The 20300-nt window shown below is 46.8% G+C and overlaps 1 protein-coding gene across 2 annotated transcripts in view; it reads left to right on the top strand.

Moving 5' to 3' along the window:
• NCS1 (neuronal calcium sensor 1) overlaps positions 1–20300 on the top strand; it is a 125889-nt gene that overhangs the window by 63421 nt on the left and 42168 nt on the right. For both annotated transcript variants that reach the window (XM_038745986.1, XM_038745987.1), the window contains exon 2: positions 5644–5668. In XM_038745986.1, the coding sequence (XP_038601914.1) occupies positions 5644–5668 (25 nt within the window). The remainder of the gene's footprint in view (positions 1–5643; positions 5669–20300) is intronic.

Below are 20300 nucleotides of genomic sequence, written 5' to 3'. Positions count from 1 at the left end.
TTGTAAACTCCCCAGCGCTTAGAGCAGTGCTTTGCACATAGTAAGCGCTGAATAAATGCCATTATTATTAGTAGTAGCAGTAGTAAGCACTTAACAAATACCATCATCATCGTTATCATTGTTTTCAGTGCTTAGAATAGTGCTTTGCACATAGTAAGTGCTTAACAAATGCCATCATTATTATGTGGGTGAGAAATCTCCCTGGCAAGAGAGAGCAAGCTGTTTCTCAGGCAAAATTATTATTACTATCACAGAAGCCTCAGTGTGTGTGTGTGTGTGTGTGAGAGAGAGTGAGAGTGTCTACATCTGTCTCACATCTGAAGCTGTGTGGCTTAGTGGAAAGAGCACAAGCTTGGGAGTCAGAGGATGTGGGTTCTAATCTCTGCTCTGCCACTTGTCTGCTGTGTGACCTTGGGCAAGCCACTTAACTTCTCTGTGCCTCAGTTACCTCATCTGTAAAACGGGGATTAAGACTGTGAGCCCCACGTGGGGCAATCTGATCACCTTGTATCTCCCTCAGCGCTTAGAACAGTGCTTGGCACATAGTAAGCACTAAACAAATGCCATCATTATTATTATTATTATCTGCCGCTCTGGATTTAGAAGAGCCCCTGTAATCATTAGTAATAGCTCAGTGCAAACAAGCAGTGGTGGTTATTTAAAAGATGCCTGTAGGAGACTACCAAGCATGAGAAGTTTCTCTGGCTTCCTCCGTCCTTAGCGCTTGGGATAGAGAAGCAGCGTGGCTCAGTGGAAAGAGCCCGGGCTTTGGAGTCAGAGGTCATGGGTTCAAATTCCGGCTCTGCCAATTGTCAGCTGCGTGACTTTGGGCAAGTCGCTTCACTTCTCTGGGCCTCAGTTACCTCATCTGTAAAATGGGGATTAAGACTGTGAGCCCCTCGTGGGACAACCTGATCACCTTGTAACTTCCGTGAAAGCCGTGTGCCCTTGCTGTACTTCCCAAGCGCTTAGTACAGTGCTCTGCACACAGTAAGCGCTCAATAAATACGATTGATTGATTGATTGATTGATTGCTGAGAGACCTGCAGTGGCTCAGGCTTCTGATTGAGTTAGGATGCTTTCCTGCTTTAGCTCCCTGGGGCTGAGCAGGTCAGGACAGCTGATGCTTCAGAACTGCAGGGAAAGCCCGGGGCTCCCTCCAAGTTTCAGGATTTGAAGGTAACATTTGGCAAATCCACAGAATCGGGAAAGCGCTGCCCCAGCCAAATCAAGTTTTTAGGCTTGGTACTCTGGCCTGGATGACAGTTTCTTTGGAAAAGAGACGCAGCGTGGCCTAGTGGAAGGAGCGCCAGCCTAAGAGTCACAGGACCTGGGTTCTAGTCCCGGGTCTGCCATTTGTTTGCTGTTCATTCATTCATTCAGTTGTATTACTGTGTGCCGAGCACTGCGCTAAGCGCTTGGGAAGTTCAAGTCGGCAACATATAGAGACGGTCCCTACCCAACAACGGGCTCACAGTCTAGAAGTGTGACTTTAGGCAAGTCATTAGGCTTCTCTGAGCCTCAGTTTCCTCAGCTGTAAAAAGGAGTTGCATCAATCAATCAATCGTATTTATTGAGCGCTTACTGTGCGCAGAGCACTGTACTAAGCCCTTGGGAAGTACAAGTTGGCAACATATAGAGACAGTCCCTACCCAACAGTGGGCTCACAGTCTAAAAGGGGGAGACAGAGAACAAAACCAAACATACTAACAAAATAAAATAAATAGAATAGATATGTACAAGTAAAATAAATAGAGTAATAAATATGTACAAACATATATACATATATACAGGTGCTGTGGGGAAGGGAAGGAGGTAAGATGGGGGGATGGAGAGGGGGACGAGGGGGAGAGGAAGGAAGGGGCTCAGTCTGGGAAGGCCTCCTGGAGGAGGTGAGCTCTCAGTAGGGCCTTGAAGGGAGGAAGAGAGCTAGCTTGGCGGATGGGAAGAGGGAGGGCATTCCAGGCCACTACTCCCTTCTACTTAGACTTTGAGCCCCATGTGGGATACAGACTGTGTCCAACCTGATAAACTTAGCAGCAGCATGGCTCAGTGGAAAGAGCCTGGGCTTTGGAGTCAGAGGTCGTGGGTTCAAATCCCAGCTCCGCCAATTGTCAGCTGTGTGACTTTGGGCAAGTCACTTCACTTCTCTGGGCCTCAGTTCCCTCATCTGTAAAATGGGGATGAAGACTGTGAGCCCCACGTGGGACAACCTGATCCCCTTGTATCCCCCAGCGCTTAGAACAGTGCTTTGCACATAGTAAGTGCTTAACAAATACCATTATTATTATTATTATAAACTTATAATAATTAATAATTATGGTATTTGTTAAGCACTTCCCATTTGCCAAGCACTCTACTAAGCACTGGGAAGGATACAAGCAAATTGGGTTGAACACAGTCCCTGTCCCCCACGGGGCTCACGGTCTCTATTCCCTTTTTACTGATGAGGTAACTGAGGCCCAGAGAAGTGAAGGGACTTGTCCAAGGTCCCACAGCATTCAAGCGGCAGAGCCGGGAATAGAACCTGTGACCTCTAGACTCCCAGGTGTGTGTTCTATCCACTGCACCATGCTGCTTCTCTACCTTACCTCAGTGCTTAGAACAACGCTTGACACATAGTAAGCACTTACCAGTTGCCATGGAATGAAAAAAACAAAACCAAAGTCCTCAGCCCATCTCCTCCAGATCTTGGCTTCTGGACTTTCCAAAGTAACTTAAGCAGAGCATCTTCGGGTAGAATGGAATAATAATAATGATAGTAGTTGTTAAGCACTTACTATGTTCCAGCTTCTGGGATAGGTACAAGTTAATCAGATTGGAAACGGTCCCTGTCCCACCTGAGGCTCACAGTCCAAATAGGAGGCATAAAGAAGTTAAGTGACTTTCCCAAGGTCACACAGTAGACCTGTGGCAGAGCCAGGAATAGAGCCCAGAGTCCTCTGATTCCTAGGCCCTTGCCCTTTCCATTCATTCGTTCATTCATTCAATTGTATTTATTGAGCGCTTACTGTGTGCAGAGCACTGTACTAAGCACTTGGGAAGTACAAGTTGGCAACATATAGAGACGGTCCCTACCCAACAGCGGGCTCACAGTCTAGAAGGATAATGATGGCACTTATTAAGCCCTTACTATGTGCAAAGCACTGTTCTAAGCGCTGGGGAGGTTACAAGGTGATCAGGTTGTCCCTCAGGGGGCTTACAGTCTTAATCCCCATTTGACAGATGAGGTAACTGAGGCACAGAGAAGTGAAGTGACTTGCCCAAAGTCACACAGCTGACAAGTGGCGGAGCCGGGGTTTGAACCCATGACCTCTGACTCCAAAGCCTGGGCTCTTTCCACTGAGCCACGCTGCTTCTCTTTCCACTAGGCTACACCGCTTCGTGTCCCCATGGCTTATATACTCCACCATCCTGATTTATCCCCCTGCACCCCTGATCTCCCTTGGGAGCTACTTGTTTTACTGTCCAGTTGTCCCAAGGCAGGAAGTGCTCCTTCAGGTCAAATTTAGATTATTCCGGCCTCAATGGCAGCCCATTTTATCTCAGGGAAATGGAGCTGTAGTATAGTGTTCTGCACATAGTAAATGTTCAGTAAATACCATCATTGATTGATTAATAATAATAATAATTTTGGTATTTGTTAAGCACTTACTATGTGCTAAGCACTGTTCTACGCGCTGGGGAGGTTACAAGGTGATCAGGTTGTCCCACGGGGGGCTCACACAATTTTAATCCCCATTTTCCAGATGAGGTAACTGAGGCACAGAGAAGTGAAGTGACTTGCCCAAAGTCACGCAGCTGACAGTTGGCGGAGCAGGGATTTGAACCCATGCCCTCTGACTCCAAAGCCCGTGCTCTTTCCACTGAGCCACGTTGCTTCTGATTAAGAAAAGGAGGTGTGAGATTCTGTAGTTATGCAAACCAGAGTCCTGGGTCTGTCCTTAAGTAAAACTGGGCTCATCTGGAGCATGATTATCATTATTATTATTATTATTATTATTACAATACCATGAGTTAAGAACTTACTATATGCCAAACACTACAAGCACTGGGGTAGATTCAATAGAAGCAGTCCCTGTCCCACCTGGGGCTCACACTCTAGCAGGGGGGAAGAGCAGGTATCTTCTCCGCATTTTCACAGATGAAGAAACTGAGGCCCAGAGAAGTTAAGTGACTTGCCCACGGGTTCACCATCGAAAAGTGGCAGAGTCAGGATTAGGACCCAGGTCTCCTGATTCCCAGATCTGTACAGTTTCTACTAGACCACACCGCCACTTTGTAGGGCTCAAAGCTTCGGGGTCAGGGATAGGGGTGAGAGTTTGGAGAGAGATCTAAGAGCCCTGGTGGAGTAGGAGAATTTGTGGTGGAACCCTCACAAAAAAATCTTGAGAGGGTCATCTTGGACTTGAAGTAACACTCCTAAACAGACTTCATTTAATTACAAACAATCACTCTCCCCGCCTCAAAGCCTTATTGAAGGCACATCTCCTCCGAGGCCTTCCCTAACTAAACCCTCATTTCCTCTTTTTCCACTCCCTTAGGCCTCACCCTTGCACTTAGATTTACACCCTTTATTCTCCCCTCCCTCAGCTCCTTAGCACCTATGTACATATCCATAATGTATTTATTTATATTAATGTTTGACTCCCCTTCTAGACTATAATTCTCACTGTGGGAAAGAAACTCATCTGCCAAGTCTGTGATGGTGTACTCTCCCAAGTGTTTAGTACAGTGCTCTGCACGCAGTAAGCGCTCCATAAATACAGTTGATTGACCGATTCCCATCTGTGTTCCTTCAGGGTGACTTCTGGCCTCAGTCAGTGGCGTTTATTGAGCACTTACTCTGTGAGCCCGTTGTTGGGTAGGTACCATCTCTATATGTTGCTGACTTGTACTTCCCAAGTGCTTAGTACAGTGCTCTGCACACAGTAAGTGCTCAATAAATACGATTGAATGAATGAATGCAGAAAGCACTTGACACTTAAATCCTCCCTCCCTCTTGAATCGCCAAACTCAATACAAACTGAGAGTTAGGCCATTCTCTCCAAAATTCAAGGAGGATGGAGGGAGATTGTGGGAAAAAGAGAAATACTTTAAGATGCATATGGAGTCCAGAGAGAGGAGAAATAAAGCAGAATCAGAGGGTTTGGGAAGACAAGAGCAAGTAGAAGATCTCCAGACAGCTTAAATGTGCATGAAGAGAAAATGAAAGGCTGAGTGTGGGGTTCCAAGAGGCACTGGGGGAGAGAGAAGCGCAGATGCATTTTTAAAATCAACGCTTTGACATTCTCAAAGTAGGTGAATGAACTAGAGCAAAGGCGGTTTTTCACTTTAATTTTGTTGATACTCCAGTAATAATGATGTTTTCAGCCAGCTGGGGCCCCACAAAGGAAGGTAAAATACCTGATTGTCTTGGGAGGAAGCCTGATTTGAATAGTTCATTAGGGAAACATGTTCTTGTTCAGAATTCTACTGAATCCCAGCCAGAATGGAAGGAGGAGGCGATCAAATTTAGGGCTCCGAGAAGGCGGCGCAAAATGCAGTACAACTGGGAGATTTGTGAGTGTGTTTTATCCCCTCTCCCTCCATAACTTTCTGAAGTTTGCTAACATTTATGCTTTCTTGTTTTCTCTCCCACAGTTACCGAAAAAGAGGTTCAGCAGTGGTGAGTACCTCTATCTTTCACCTTCTCATGTGCTCAGACTGGGACTGAGCAGCATGGAGGAGGGCAGGGAGCAGTTAGCAGAGTTCATTTATTCAGTCATATTTATTGAGCGCATACTGTGTGCCGAGCACTGTACTAAGTACTTGGGAAGTACAAAATGGCAACATATGGAGATGGTCCCTACCCAACAATGGGCTCACAGTCTAGAAGGGGGAGGCAGACAACAAAACAGAACAAGTAGACAGGTGTCAATACCATCAGAATCAGAGTTGGGCAGATCTTGTCCATACCAGCCTGAATGTTTTGCTTTTTTGAGTAGTATTCGTTAAGCATTTACTATGCGCCAGGTACTGTACTAAGCGCTGGGGACCGGGTCCCCCTCCCATATGGGGCTCACAGCCTTAATCCCCATTTTACAGATGAAGTTACTGAGGCCCAGAGAAGTGAAGTGACTTTTCCAAGGTCACACAGCAGACAAGTGAAGAAGCCAGGATTAGAACCCAGGTCCTTCTGATTCCCAGGCCTGTGCTCTATCCACTAAGCCAAGCTCCTTCTCACTGGCTTTATGCTGTGGTCATTTTAGCCATGAATGGGACCTGTATGTAGGAAAGCTTGATGTGTACTTCACAGTATGCTGCAGCCCTGCCCATACTTGCTTGTTGCACTCGTTCCCAGGAAGGACATGACCGGCAAGGAGAAGAGAGTATGGATTCAATCACTGGTATTCGTTGAGTACTTACTATACACAGAGCTCTGTACTAAGTGCTCCCTTTCCTCCTCCAACCTCTTTGACTCTTCCTGTATTCCTTGCAGTATTTCAAGAAGAGATCTCTCACCTCGTCTCAAAATCTACCCCTTCCACCTATTCTTCTAACCCAATTATTTCATACCTTTGTTGTATTCATTCGTTCATTCAGTCGTATTTATTGAATGCTTACTGTGTGCAGAGCATTGTACCAAGCACTTGTATTGTACTGTCCCAAGCACTTAAAACTGTGCTCTGCACATATTAAGTGCTCAATAAATACCACTGATGATGATGATGATGAAACCTTATGATGATTATACCTTGACCCCTCCCTTCTTACTTCCTTGACTGCCAACTTCAACCATGCATTTTCCAACAGCTTCTTCCCCACCACTTTCAAACATGCTTATGTATTCCCTATTCTAAAAAAAACCCCAAAAAACTCTTGACCCCACATGTACTGTGTCTGACCAAATTTGCTTGTATCCACCCCAGTGCTTAGCACATAGTAAGTGCTTAGCATATACCATAATAATTATCGTTATTATTAGTATTAGTATTATTATTAATAATGACAATCTTCCCTCCGAAACATAAACACGTGAGAGGCAGGGACCGCCTGACTTCTTCCAGGTCACGGCAGGGTTCTGGGCCTCTTCCTGCACTACTACTACTACTACTACAAATAATAATAATAATGGCATTTATTAAGCACTTACTATGTGCAAAGCACTGTTCTAAGTGCTGGGGAGGTTACAAGGTGATCAGCTTGTCCCACGGGGGGCTCACAGTCTTAAGCCCCATTTTACAGATGAGGTAACTGCGGCACAGAGAAGTTAAGTGACTTGCCCAAAGTCACACAGCCGACAATCGGCGGAGCGGGGATTTGAACCCGGGACCTCTGACTCCAAAGCCCCTGTTCTTTCCACTGAGCCATGCTTACTTGTCAGTAACTCTTTTTTATCCTTAGGTCAGTATTTGATGCCTTTGTAAAAATTCACTAGGAAATAAAGATAGAAAACCTGGCATGTGTGGGTAGGGTCAGCATTTTGGTTAAGCATGAAAGCCTAGGGATTGGGAAGCCTGAGGTGACTACTTTTGTTACATCAAACAAGGGTAGCACTTGGTAGCACCCAAGCTCTGTATGTTGCCAAGTTGTACTTCCCAAGTGCTTAGTACAGTGCTCTGCATACAGTAAGCGCTCAATAAATACGATCGAATGAATGAATCAATCAAACAAAAGGCCTGAAGGTGGGGAACTAAAAAGGGTTCTACAAGTTGTAGAACCCTTCCTTCCTCCTTCCTCTCCCCCTCTTCCCCCTCTCCATCCCCCCGTCTTACCTCCTTCCCTTCCCCACAGCACCTGTATATATGTATATATGTTTGTACAGATTTATTACTCTATTTTACTTATATCTATTCTATTTATTTTATTTCGTTATTACGTTTGGTTTTGTTCTCTGTCTCCCCCTTCTAGACTGTGAGCCCACTGTCGGGTAGGGACTGTCTCTGTATGTTGCCAACTTGTACTTCTCAAGTGCTTAGTACAGTGCCCTGCACACAGTAAGCGCTCAATAAATACGATTGATTGATTGTAGTTTTGGGCAGAGCCCAGAGCATTGGCAAGTGCCACTAATGAGGATGATCCAGAGTTTACTCCTCCCAGGGAGGGGACTTGGGCCACTAAAGACAGGCCCACTGAAGCCCACGGGTCTTTGGGCAGCTGCCTCACTGCCTCAGCATGGCCTCACCCCTCACCCACGGAGGGCCAAACCCATCCTGGCAACGAGGTGGGTGAAGGAACAACTACAGGGACCCGTTAGTCTGGCCTAGTGGATAGACCACCGGCCTGAAAGTCAAAAGATCATGGGTTCTAATCCCGGCTCTGCTACTTGTCTGCTGTGTGACCTTCGGCAAGTCACTTCACCTCTCTAGGACTCAGTTACCTCATCTGTAAAATGGGAATTGAGACTGTGAGCCCCTTGAGGGACAGGAAGTGTGTCCAACCCGATTTGCTTGTACGTACCTCGGCGCTTAGTTCAGTGCCTTGCACATAGTAAGCGCTTAGCAAATACCGAAATTATTATTATTATTTATTATCATTGCCTTGCGGTCTCGATCCATTCATTTATTCAATCGTGGGTCTTTTATGGCATTTATTAAGCGCTTACTATGTGCAAAGTGCTGTTCTAAGTGCTGATTATTGAGTTTTTGATTATTGAGTGTTTTTTACTGTCTGCAAAGCACTGTACTAAGTGCTTGGGAGAGTAACAATGCAACCACAAGTCTGGAGTTACTAAGAAAGCCAGAGGGGTGGTCTCAGAGGACCCAGGTAGGAACCTGCAGGCCCTGCTATTGCGAGCAGACCTGGGGGGTTTGGGTTGAACCAGCCAATATCCGACTGTCTCCAGGGGAAGAGTTCCAGGTTCCTCAGGGAGAAGCCAAGGAAACTAGATCCCGGAGACTTAGACTGCGAGCCCCATAAGGGACAGGGACTGTGTCCAACCCAATTAACTTGTATCTACCCCAGACCTTAGAACATTGTTTGATACATAGTAAGTGTTTAGCAAATACCATTAAAAAAGAAAAAGAAACCCCACAGATCTAGCTCTAGGCCCCCTTGTGCAAGGGGACAATGAAGAAAATTCTAGGATGAGTGATTCTGCCCAGAGATGGGAGGCGGAAGATGAAATTCATTCATTCAATCGTATTTATTGAGCGCTTACTGTGTGCACAGCACTGTACTAAGCACTTGGGAAGTACAGTTCAGCAACAGATAGAAACAATTTCTGCCCACAGCTGGCTCACAGTCTAGAAATGACCCCTGGAACTATTTTCCAGCCCATGGTGTTCTCTGAAAATTAACTTTCTGCGATGTTTTTCAGGTGGAAGGATTTGTCCCTAAGTAATAAATAATGATGGTATTTGTTAAGCGCTTCCTTTGTGCAAAGCAGCACTGGGGGGGAATACAAGGTGATCAGGTTGTCCCACGGGGGGCTCACAGTCCTCATCCCCATTTTCCAGATGAGGGGACTGAGGCCCAGAGAAGTGAAATGACTTGCCCAAGCTGACCAGTGGCAGAGCCAGGATTAGAACCCGTGACCTCTGACTCCCAAGCCCGGGCTCTTTCCACTGAGCCACGCTGCTTCTCATATGTCCTGGATTTTGGGAGTGGGAGTGGGCTTGGGCAGGAGCAGGTGTGGATGGGAGTGGGAGTTGGCGGGTGAGGGTGGGAGCGGGCATCGGCACGGCCCTGGTTGAGCATGGGCAGAAGCGGGCGTGGGCTGGAGCAGACGTCGACTGCGCTGTGGAAACTCTTGGTCAAGAGCCTGGACTGCTTCCACTGGTGTGTCTCCCATTCTCTCCTCACCCCTGAGGCAGCGGAGCCTGAGAGGAGACGGGGAACCCAGGAAGAAACGTGTGGTGGGGAGAGAGGACATCTCCTAGGCCCCCAGGTAACATGAAAACATAATGAGGCAAGCCGAAAACAAATGGCAGAGCTTAGAGCTGTGATGGCCACGGGATGAAAAATGAGCCGCATTTTCTTCCGCTGGGCTGAACTGGGAACTGGCGGAAGCCTGAGCGATAAAGAGGAAGACTGTAAACTCATCTCTAGACTGTAAGCTCGCCGTGGGCAGGGAATGTGTTACATTGTACTCTTCCAATTTAATTCGCAGCAGCGTGGCTTAGTGGAAAGAGCCCGGGCTTGGAAGTCAGAGGTCATGGGTTCTAATCCCGGCTCTGCCACTTGTAGACTGTGCCACTTTTAGACTGTGAGCCCACTGTTGGGTAGGGACTGTCTCTATATGTTGCCAACTTGTACTTCCCAAGCGCTTAGTACAGTGCTCTGCACACAGTAAGCGCTCAATAAATACGATTGATTGATTGATTGTCAGCTGTGTGACTTTGGGCAAGTCACTTCACCTCTCTGTGCCTCAGTGACCTCATCTGTAAAATGGGGATGAGGACTGTGAGCCCCCCATGGGACAACCTGATTACCTTGCAACCTCCCCAGCGCTTAGAACAGTGCACATAGTCAGCACTTAATATATGCCCTTATTATTATTACAGAACACTCTACTTAGTATTTGGGAAAGTGCAATACAACAGACTTGGTAAACACGATCCTTGCCACTCTAGACTGTGAGCTTGTTGTTGGCAGGGAATTGTTTATCAACTCTGTTAGATCGTACTCTCCCAGCCTCTTAGTTCAGTGCTCTGCACATAGTAAGTGCTCAATAAATATGATTGATTGACAAGAAGCTTATAGTCTACAGGGTAGAAGATTAAGCAATCAACAGTGAAGGATTCCTGGAGGAAACTTGGGCCCATAGCCTGTGTCAGATTTTCAAGGTGCTGAGGAGACTCCCTGAGCAGAAAACCAAAGAATTTATTGAACTGGGGAGGCTACTTAATTTAGAAATGGGTGAGGCAGGCGCCAGCCATTTAATTATGTCTGATTCCGCAAATCTAATGCATCCTTTAAAGTGCCAGAATAGATGAAGTAGTAGTTCTGGTTTTCCTACCATCAGTTAGAAATTTTCATTTTCAAGAAAGCCGGTGAATTTATAAATATAAAGAAGATGACCCCGATGGAGACAAGAGTTCAGATGGTGCAGATGTTCTTAAGAGTTTGCCAGCTACAAGATTTTTAGGAAGAAAAGAAGGCTGCTTTTTCAAGCTAAAATGGACCCAGTTTTCACTGAAGTTGAAAACCCACTTCCACAGACAGCAGAAAAGGCTTCTGCTTCTGAAATCTCCCACAGAGATGCATAATCATATTTCAGTTCCTCGTTTAGTTAAAATTGTGGTATTATGCTTTGAATTACTTTAATAAAGATTGAACAATAATTTAGTGATCTGTATCATTGCAGTATATAAGCTTGTGAAGGAATTTCATATTACTTTTCCAGATGTTCTGGAAAGGATCCTTATTTGTAACATGGAAGCCTAAGGGAAATTGTATCCCGTGATACAACCTTTTAAATATTATTATCATCACCATTATGATTATTAATAATAATGATAATCATTGTGGTATTTGTTAAGCATTTACTATGTGCCAAACACTGTGCTAAGTGCTGGGGGAGAAACTAAATATTCAGCTCAGACACGGTCCTTGTCCCTAATGGATGCGCAATCTAAGGTGGAGGGAGAACAGGTATTTAATTCCCTTTTAGCAGATGAGGAAACTGAAGGACAGGGAAGTTAAGTGGCTTGCCCAAAGAAACCGGCAAGTGGCAGGGCCGGGGCTAGACGGGACTATTTGTCACATCCCCTGACGAATAGGCCTCTTTCGACTAGGCCACACTGCTTCTCTGTTTTCATGGGACATGAATGTTGTATTGTAGGACATGTCTGTTAGACTCCTGAGGAATTTGCTGGCTTAGCTGAATGAATGAATGAATTCATTCATTCATTCAATCGTATTTATTGAGCGCCTACTGTGTGCAGAGCACTGGACTAAGAGCTTGGGAAGTCCAAGTTGGCAACATATAAAGACGGTCCCTACCCAACAACTTACTCTGAGCACAGTAAGCGCTCAATAAATACGATTGAATGAATGAGTGGAGGAGATGAAAGCCAGATTGTGGAGGAAATGGAGGCAGCTAGAGGAGTTTCAAACGGAATGGTTGGAGGTAGATGGGACAATGATTGGAGGTGCTTTGGAATCAAAGAGGGTTTTTTTTTTAAGGATTGGAGATATTTGGGAATGTTTGAAGGCAATGGGGAAGGAGTGTCATGCACTCTTTGTTGATGTGCCCCAGAATTCATAAGCCCTGCCCTTGATGTTATCTCCGGTCGCTACAGGCAACTCAATTCCTTCCCCACTCCCCCCACCTTTCCTGCTCTTCCCTCTTTGAGCAGTTTTCCGCACCTTCCTGCCCTCCAAATCAGCCCACTATTTTCATTCATTCATTCATTCAATCGTATTTATTGAGGGCTTCCCCTTCTCACTCCAGTATTTTTTTTTCTTTTCTGAAACAAGTAATGCGCTCAGTCCCCTGTTGAAGCCACGTGTGCCCGCCACAATCCTGGAAGGGGAAGGGCCTTGGGATGGCAGCCCTCACGTTGGAGTGGGCAGGACGTGTGGGTGGGACCATCCCGAGGACCAGATCATCAATCAATCAATTTATTAGAGAAGCAGCGCGGCTCAGTGGAAAGATCACTGGCTTGGGAGTCAGAGGTCATGGGTTCTAATCCCGACCCTGCCATTTGTCAGCTGTGTGACTATGGGCAAGTCGCTTAACTTCTCTCTACCTCAGTTCCCTCATCTGTAAAATGGGGGTGAAGATTGTGAGCCCCACGTGGGACAGTCTGATCACCTTGTATCCCCCCCAGCGCTTAGAACAGTGCTAGGCACATAGCAAGTGCTTAACAAATACCATTATTATTATTATTATTGTTATTATTGAGTGCTTACTATGTGCAGAGCACGGTACTAAGCGCTTGCGAGAGTAAAGTACTGCAGAATTAGCTGACATGGTCCTTGCCCACGGCGAGCTTACAGGCCAGATGACTGGGTCCGGGACCTGTTTCCTTGCCCCAAGTGGCGGTTGGCCTGCTTGGCTTATTTCTGCTGTCTTGTTTTTTGCCTTCTCCCTGGACCTGCGGTCTCTGGAGCATCCCCCCAATATTTTGCCCCCTGTGCCCCTCTCAGGTGTATTTTTTTTTAAAATGGTATTTGTTAAGCACTTACTATGTGCCAGGCACTGTAAAATAATAATAATCATGATGATGACATTTATTAAGTGCTTACTATGTGCCAAGCACTTTCCTAAGCACTAGGGAGGTTACAAGGTGATCAGGTTGTCCCATGTGAGGCTCACAGTCTTAATCTCCATTTTACAGATGAGGTAACTGAGGCACAGAGAAGTGAAGTGACTTGCCCAAAGTCACACAGCTGACAAGTGGCGGAGTCTGGATTTGAACCCGTGATCTCTGACTCCAAAGCCCTGGCTCTTTCCACTGAGCCACACTACTTCTGTACTAAGTACTGGGTAGATCCAAGGTAATAATAATACTTGTAACAATTGTGGTATTTAAGTGCTTACTATGTGCAGGCACTGTTCTAATAATAATAATAATGGTATTTTTTAAGCACTTTCTTTGTGCCAGACACTGTTCTAAATGCTGGGGTGAATACAAATTGGGTTGGACACAGTCCCTGTCCCACATGGGGCTTACAGTCTTCATTCATTCATTCAATCGTATTTATTGAGTGCTTACTGTGTGCAGAGCACTGTACTAAGCGCTTGGGAAGTACAAGTTGGTAACATATAGATATGGTCCCTACCCAACAATGGGCTCACAGTCTAGAAGAGGGAGACAGACAACAAAACAAAACATGTGGTCAGGTGTCAAGTCATCAGAATAAATAGAAGTAAAGCTGAACTTAATCTTAATTCCCATTTTATGGATGAGGTAACTGAGGCACAGAGAAGTAAAGTGACTTGCCTAAAGTCACAAAGCAGACACATGGCAGAGACGGGATTAGAACCCAGGTCCTTTTAACTCTGAGACCCATGCTCTATATATTAGACCACAATTCAGGAAAGGGGAGAGCAGAAAGGGTGCAGGGTGAGGGGAAGATGGGGTAGGGTGGAAATGGATTTACCTGCTGTGATTAAAGTTTAAACAACAAAAAGTATTGGAGGGAAGGAGGGAAGACTGGAAATACAGGAGGAGAGGGTTGAAGCAGCGTGGGCTAGTGGATGGAGCGTGGGTCTAGGATTCAGAAGGATCTGAATTCTAATCCCAGTTCTGCCGGTTGTCTGCTGAGTGACCTTGGGAAGTCACTTAACTTCTCTGTGCCTTAGTTGCTTCATCTATAAAAAGAGGATTAGGATTATGAGCCCCATGGGGGACATGGACTGCGTCCAACCTGATTAACTTGAATCTACCCCAGCGTTTAGTACAATGTCTGACATTTCATTAGTGCTTAACAAATGCCATATTAAAAGAAAGGTCGAGTCCAGGGTACACGGAGGAAGAGTGGCATCAGAAAAGCTGCTAAGAACAGAGGAGGGAAAAGGGTGAGCCCACAGCACTTGTCTATATGTACATATGTTTGTACAGATTTATTACTCTATTTATTTTATTTGTACATATTTATTCTATTTATTTTATTTGGTTAATATGTTTTGTTTTGTTGTCTGTCTCCCCCTTCTAGACTGTGAGTCCGCTGTTGGGTAGGGACTGTCTCTATATGTTGCCAACTTGAACTTCCCAAGCGCTTAGTACAGTGCTCTGCACACAGTAAGCGCTCAATAAATATGAATGAATGAATGAAGTGAGGAGACAGGGATGGGAGAACTTACCTATAAGACTGGGCCTTCATCTGGGATCTGGTTATGCAATAATAATAATAATAATGATGGCATTTATTAAGCGCTTATTATGTGCAGAGCACTGTTCTAAGCGCTGGGGGGGGATACAAGGTGATCAAGTTGTCCCACGCGGGGCTCACAGTCTTCATCCCCATTTTACAGATGAGGGAACTGAAGCTCAGAGAAGTTAAGTGACTTGCCCCAGGTCACACAGCTGACAACTGGCAGAGCCGGGATTAGAACCCATGACCTCTGACTCCAAAGCCCGGGTTCTTTCCACTGAGCCACGCAGTAGAACGTAGCTAATTGTATATAGTGTAGAAGAAAACACACCCCACAACACAACCATTCTCAATACCGACACCGGGGAGAAACGTGGCCTGGCTGTGCTGCGGGATACACCCAAATATGTTCGTTCTCTCTGCCCGAACCCCTTAGCAAGCACCCAGGGGAGATACTCCCAGCACCCAGGAGGGAACATGAACAGTGCTCTGCACATAGTAAGCGCTCAATAAATACGATTGATGATGATGTACTGTGGGTGTGCGGAAAATGTTATTTGCGGATGGCATGATTCCAGGGCAGGGGGGTCCTTCTGTGCGGAGCTGGCATCCTGCCTGCGTTCGCAAGGCATCAGTGCCCCAAGGAGATTGTGGGAGCATTTCTGGGCGTCCTCCCGATGGGTAACCGCACTGTTTGTCCTTTCCATCCAACCTGTGGGTAGTAGGTGGGGACGACCCTCCTCCACGGGCGCAATTTGTCCCGGCCCATCTGCCGCTACAGATGCCGAGCCCCAGGGACTGAGTCTGGGGGGCTTCTCTCTCCTCCCTCCCACCCTGCTTCCCATCCCCGGGAAGCTGAGTCACAGCTGCCGGGATGTGAAAAGCTGTACCTGGCGTTCATCCACCCCTCCTCGCCCGCTTCCCTTCCACCCCCTCTGCCTCTCTCCAGCTCCTCTTTGTTTCTGGGAGCTGGGCAGCTGGACACTTGACAGGTCCAGGCTCACAGTCTAGAAGGGGGAGACAGACAACAAAACAAAACATGTGGTCAGCTGTCATCAGAATAAATAGAAGTAAAGCTGAACTTCATCTTAATTCCCATTTTGCGGATGAGGTAACTGAGGCACAGAGAAGTAAAGCGACACTGGTCTCCAGCTGCTCCTGGCTGTTTGCATCGGTGCCAGGCCACCCGATGGCTCCTAGAGGGGTGGGGTGAGTGAGGGGATGACCGCCACAGCCAGAGGCTCTGGGGAGTCGGTGGTGGGAAAGGAGGGGGGACAGGGATGGGGCTGGTTGCAAAGACTAGTACCATAAGGCAGAACGCTTTCTATGCAGAATTCCCCTACTCCCAAAGAGGTTTTGTTGCAGATTTCTTTGGTCTGGAGCATTGACTCTAGATGTTGCCAACTTGTACTTCCCAAGCGCTTAGTACAGTCCTCTGCACACAGTAAGCGCTCAATAAATACGATTGAATGAATTGCCTCTTGATCCCCCGGTCTGGAATGCCCTCCCTCCGCACATCCGCCAAGCTAGCTCTCTTCCTCCCTTCAAGGCCCTACTGAGAGCTCACCTCCTCCAGGAGGCCTCCCCAGACTGAGCCCCCTCCTCCCCCTCCCCACAGCACCTGTATATATGTATATATGTTTGTACGGATTTATTTTATTTGTACATGTTTATTCTATTCATTTCATTTTGTTAATACGTTTTGTTTTGTTCTCTGTCTCCCCCTTCTAGACTGTGAGCCCACTGTTGGGTAGGGACCGTCTCTATATGTTGCCAACTTGTACTTCCCAAGCGCTTAGGACGGTGCTCTGCACACAGTAAGCGCTCAATAAATACGATTGAATGAATGAATGAATGAATGAGCATTGCTGGGCCTTCACGCTTTGTTCTCTGACTGAACTGATTTCCAGGGGCTCCTACTCTTAGGAGGTTTCCCCTCCCCTTTCTTCCCTTGCACGGGGTTGGAGGGAGCCCCTTTTTGGCCCCATGTCATCCTGTCAGTGAGGAGGCCATGCAGAGGGGTGGAGATGGGCACCTGTCCCTGTCGGAGGGAGCAGACATGGGATGCTTGAGGGAAAGGTGGGTGGGAAGGCATGGGAAGGGAAGTCGATCCAAAAGCTTGCCTGGCTGGTGCATCATTCATTCATTCAATCGTATTTATTGAGTGCTTACTGTGTGCAGAGCACTGTACTAAGCGCTTGGGAAGTACAAATTGGCAACATATAGAGATGGTCCCTACCCAACAGCGGGTTCACAGTCTAGAAGGGGGAGACAGACAATGAAACAAAACATATTAACAAAATAAAATAAATGGAACAAATATGTACAAGTAAAATAGAGTAATAAATCTGTACAAACATCTATACATATATACAGGTGCTGTGGGGAGGGGAAGGAGGTAGGGTGGGGGGGATGGGGAGAGGGAGGAGGGGGCTCAGTCTGGGAAGGCCTCCTGGAGGAGGTGAGCTTTCAGTAGGGCTTTGAAGGGAGGAAGAGAGCTTGGTGGATGTGCGGAGGGAGGGCATTCCAGGCCCGGGGGAGAACGTGGGCCAGGGGTTGACGGCGGGACAGGTGAGAACGAGGCCTAACAGTGAGGAGATGAGGAGCGGAGGGTGCGGGCTGGGCTGGAGAAGGAGAGAAGGGAGGTGAGGTAGGAGGGGGCGAGGTGACGGAGAGCTTTGAAGCCGAGGGTGCCAACCCCATCCACTCTGAGCCGTGGTTCCTTCTCCTGAGGATGCTGGGGGGGACCATCCCCCCTTTCCTACTCCAGAGAATTTGCTCTTGAGTCCCTGGAGCCTTGCTGTCTATAGCCTCTACAGCCAGAGGCCTCATGCTCCCTGAGCAGGTTGAGAAGGGCCCAAGAGCCTCAGGTTGTGGACAGTATTAACTGAGAACCACGAGGAGCCGCGTGGCCTAGTGGGAAGAGCCAGGGCCTGGGAAGCACAGGATTTGGGCTCTAATCCCAGCCTGGCCACTTCATTCATTCATTCAGTCGTATTTATTGAGCGCTTACTGTGTGCAGAGCACTGTACTAAGCGCTTGGGAAGTACAAGTTGGCAACATATAGAGATGGTCCCTACCCAACAGTGGGCTCACAGTCTAGAAGGGGAAGTAGCATAATAATAATAATAATGATGGCATTTATTAAGCACTTACTATGTGCAAAGCACTGTTCTAAGCACTGGCGAGGTTACAGGTGATCAGGTTGTCCCTCATGGGGCTCACAGTCTTAATCCCCATTTTACAGATGAGGGAACTGAGACACAGAGAAGTTAAGTGACTTACCCAAAGTCACAGCTGACAATTGGCAGAGCCGGGATTCGAACTCATGACCCCTGACTCCAAAGCCCGGGCTCTTTCCACTGAGCCACGCTGCTTCTCTAGCATGGCCTAGTGGAAAGAGCACAGTCCTGAGAGTCAGAAGGACCTGGATTCTAAACCTGGCTCCGCCACATGTCAACCTTGGGAAAGTCACTTCACTTCTCTGGGCCTCAGTTACCTCATCTGTAAAATGGGCATTGAAACCGTGAGCCCCAGGTGGAACAGGGTCTATGTCCAACCCGATTTGTTTATATTCATTCAGTCATATTTATTGAGCACTTACTGTGTGCAGAGCACTGTACTAAGCGCTTGGGAAGTACAAGTTGGCAACATATAGAGATGGTCCCTACCCAATAACGGGCTCACAGTCTAGAAGGGGGAGACAGACAACAAGACAAAACATGTGGACGGGTGTCAAGTCATCAGAATAAATAGAAATAAAGCTAGGTGCGCATCATTAACAAAATAAATAGAATAGTAATGGGGATCTACCCCAGTGCTTAGTCCAGTGGTTGGTACGTAGTAAGCGCTTAACAAATACTACAATTATTATTATTACTGCCTGCCGTGTGACCTTGGGAAAGTCACTTCACTTTTCTAGGTCTCAGTTTCTCATCTGTAAAATGGGGATTCAATATTTGGTGTTCTAGTTTTGTTTTGTTTTTATGCTGTTTGTTAAGGACTTACTAGGTGCCAGGCATTGTACTATTTGCTGAGGTGGATACAAGCAAATTGGGTTGCACACAGTCCCTCTTCCATGTGGGGCTCACAGTCTCAATCCCCAGTTTACAGATGAGGAAACTGAGGCACAGTGTAGTGATTTGCCCAAGGTCACACAGAAGACAAGTGGTGGAGCTGGGGTTAGAACCCGTGAGAAGCAGCGTGGCTCAGTGGAAAGAGTACGTGCTTTGGAGTCAGAGGTCATGGGTTCAAATCCTGGCTCCACCAGTTGTCAGCTGTGTGCCTTTGGGCAAGTCATTTAACTTCTCTGGGCCTCAGTGACCTCATCTGTAAAATGGGGATTAAGACTGTGAGCCCTACGTGGGACAACCTGATCACCTTGTATTCCCCCAACGCGTAGAACAGTGCTTTGCACATAGTAAGCGCTTAACAAATACCATCATTATTATTATGATTATGACCGACTCACAGGCCAGTGCTCTATCTGCTATGCCATGCTGCTTTTTCCGCTCCACCCCAGTACATATTACATCCTTCTTAAGCTTACCTGTGCACTGTACCTTATTCTCGTATCTCTTCCACTGGCTCCTTGCTCAAGTTCTCCCTTCTTCCTGGAACTGTCTCTCCCTCCACATCTGGCAGCCCACTGCTCTCCCTATTTTCAAAGCCTTCTGAAATCACATCTCCTCCAGAAAGCCTTTCCTGATTAATCTCTCATCTCTCCACCCTATTTCCTCACCTCTGTCACTTCAGCACTTGGCCACTCACACCTTAGCCTTGTCTTAGTTAATAAACATATCTCTATAGTCTGCTGCTTCTTCCAACTTGCAATTTATTTTAGTGTCTGACTCCTCCACCAGATTGTAAACTCCTTGAGGGCAGGGATCTTGTCTCCCAACTCTATTGTACTTGTCCAAGTGTTTAGTACAGTACTGTGCACACAGTAGTTGCATGGATTGCAGAGTTGCAGAGAGGCAGCATGGCTCAGTGGAAAGAGCACGGGCTTTGGAGTCAGAGGTCATGGGTTCAAACCTTGTCAAACAAAGTCAGCTGTGTGACTTTGGGCAAGTCACTTAATTTCTCTGTGCCTCAGTTACCCCATCTGTAAAATGGGGATTAAGACTGTGAGCCCCACGTGGGACAACCTGATCACCTTGTATCTACCCCAGCGCTTAGAACAGTGCTTTGCACATAGTAAGCGCTTAACAAATACCAACATTATTATTATGGATTGATTGATTGAGAAGCAGCATGGCCTAATAGATAGAGCGCGGGCCTCGGACTCAGAAGGACCTGGGTTCTAATCCTGATTCTGCCACTTGCCTGTTGGGTGACCTTGGGCTTGTCACTTCACGTCTCTGTGCCTCAGTTACCTCATCTGTAAAATGGGGATGAAGACAGTGAGCCTCCAGGGACTGTGTCCAACGCGATTATCCCTCTAGACTGTATCCACCCCAGGGGCTTGTCGCTTGGCACATAGTGAGCACTTAAAAAATACCACATTTTTTTTTTGATTTCCCAGCGACTGCTCGGCTGGTTGAAATAGTGGC

This window comes from Tachyglossus aculeatus, chromosome 4 (assembly GCF_015852505.1).
Source record: "Tachyglossus aculeatus isolate mTacAcu1 chromosome 4, mTacAcu1.pri, whole genome shotgun sequence".
Taxonomy (NCBI): Eukaryota; Metazoa; Chordata; class Mammalia; order Monotremata; family Tachyglossidae; genus Tachyglossus; species Tachyglossus aculeatus.
The sequence above is the reverse complement of the archived record's forward strand: the minus strand, read 5'-3'. Positions and strand labels throughout refer to the sequence as shown.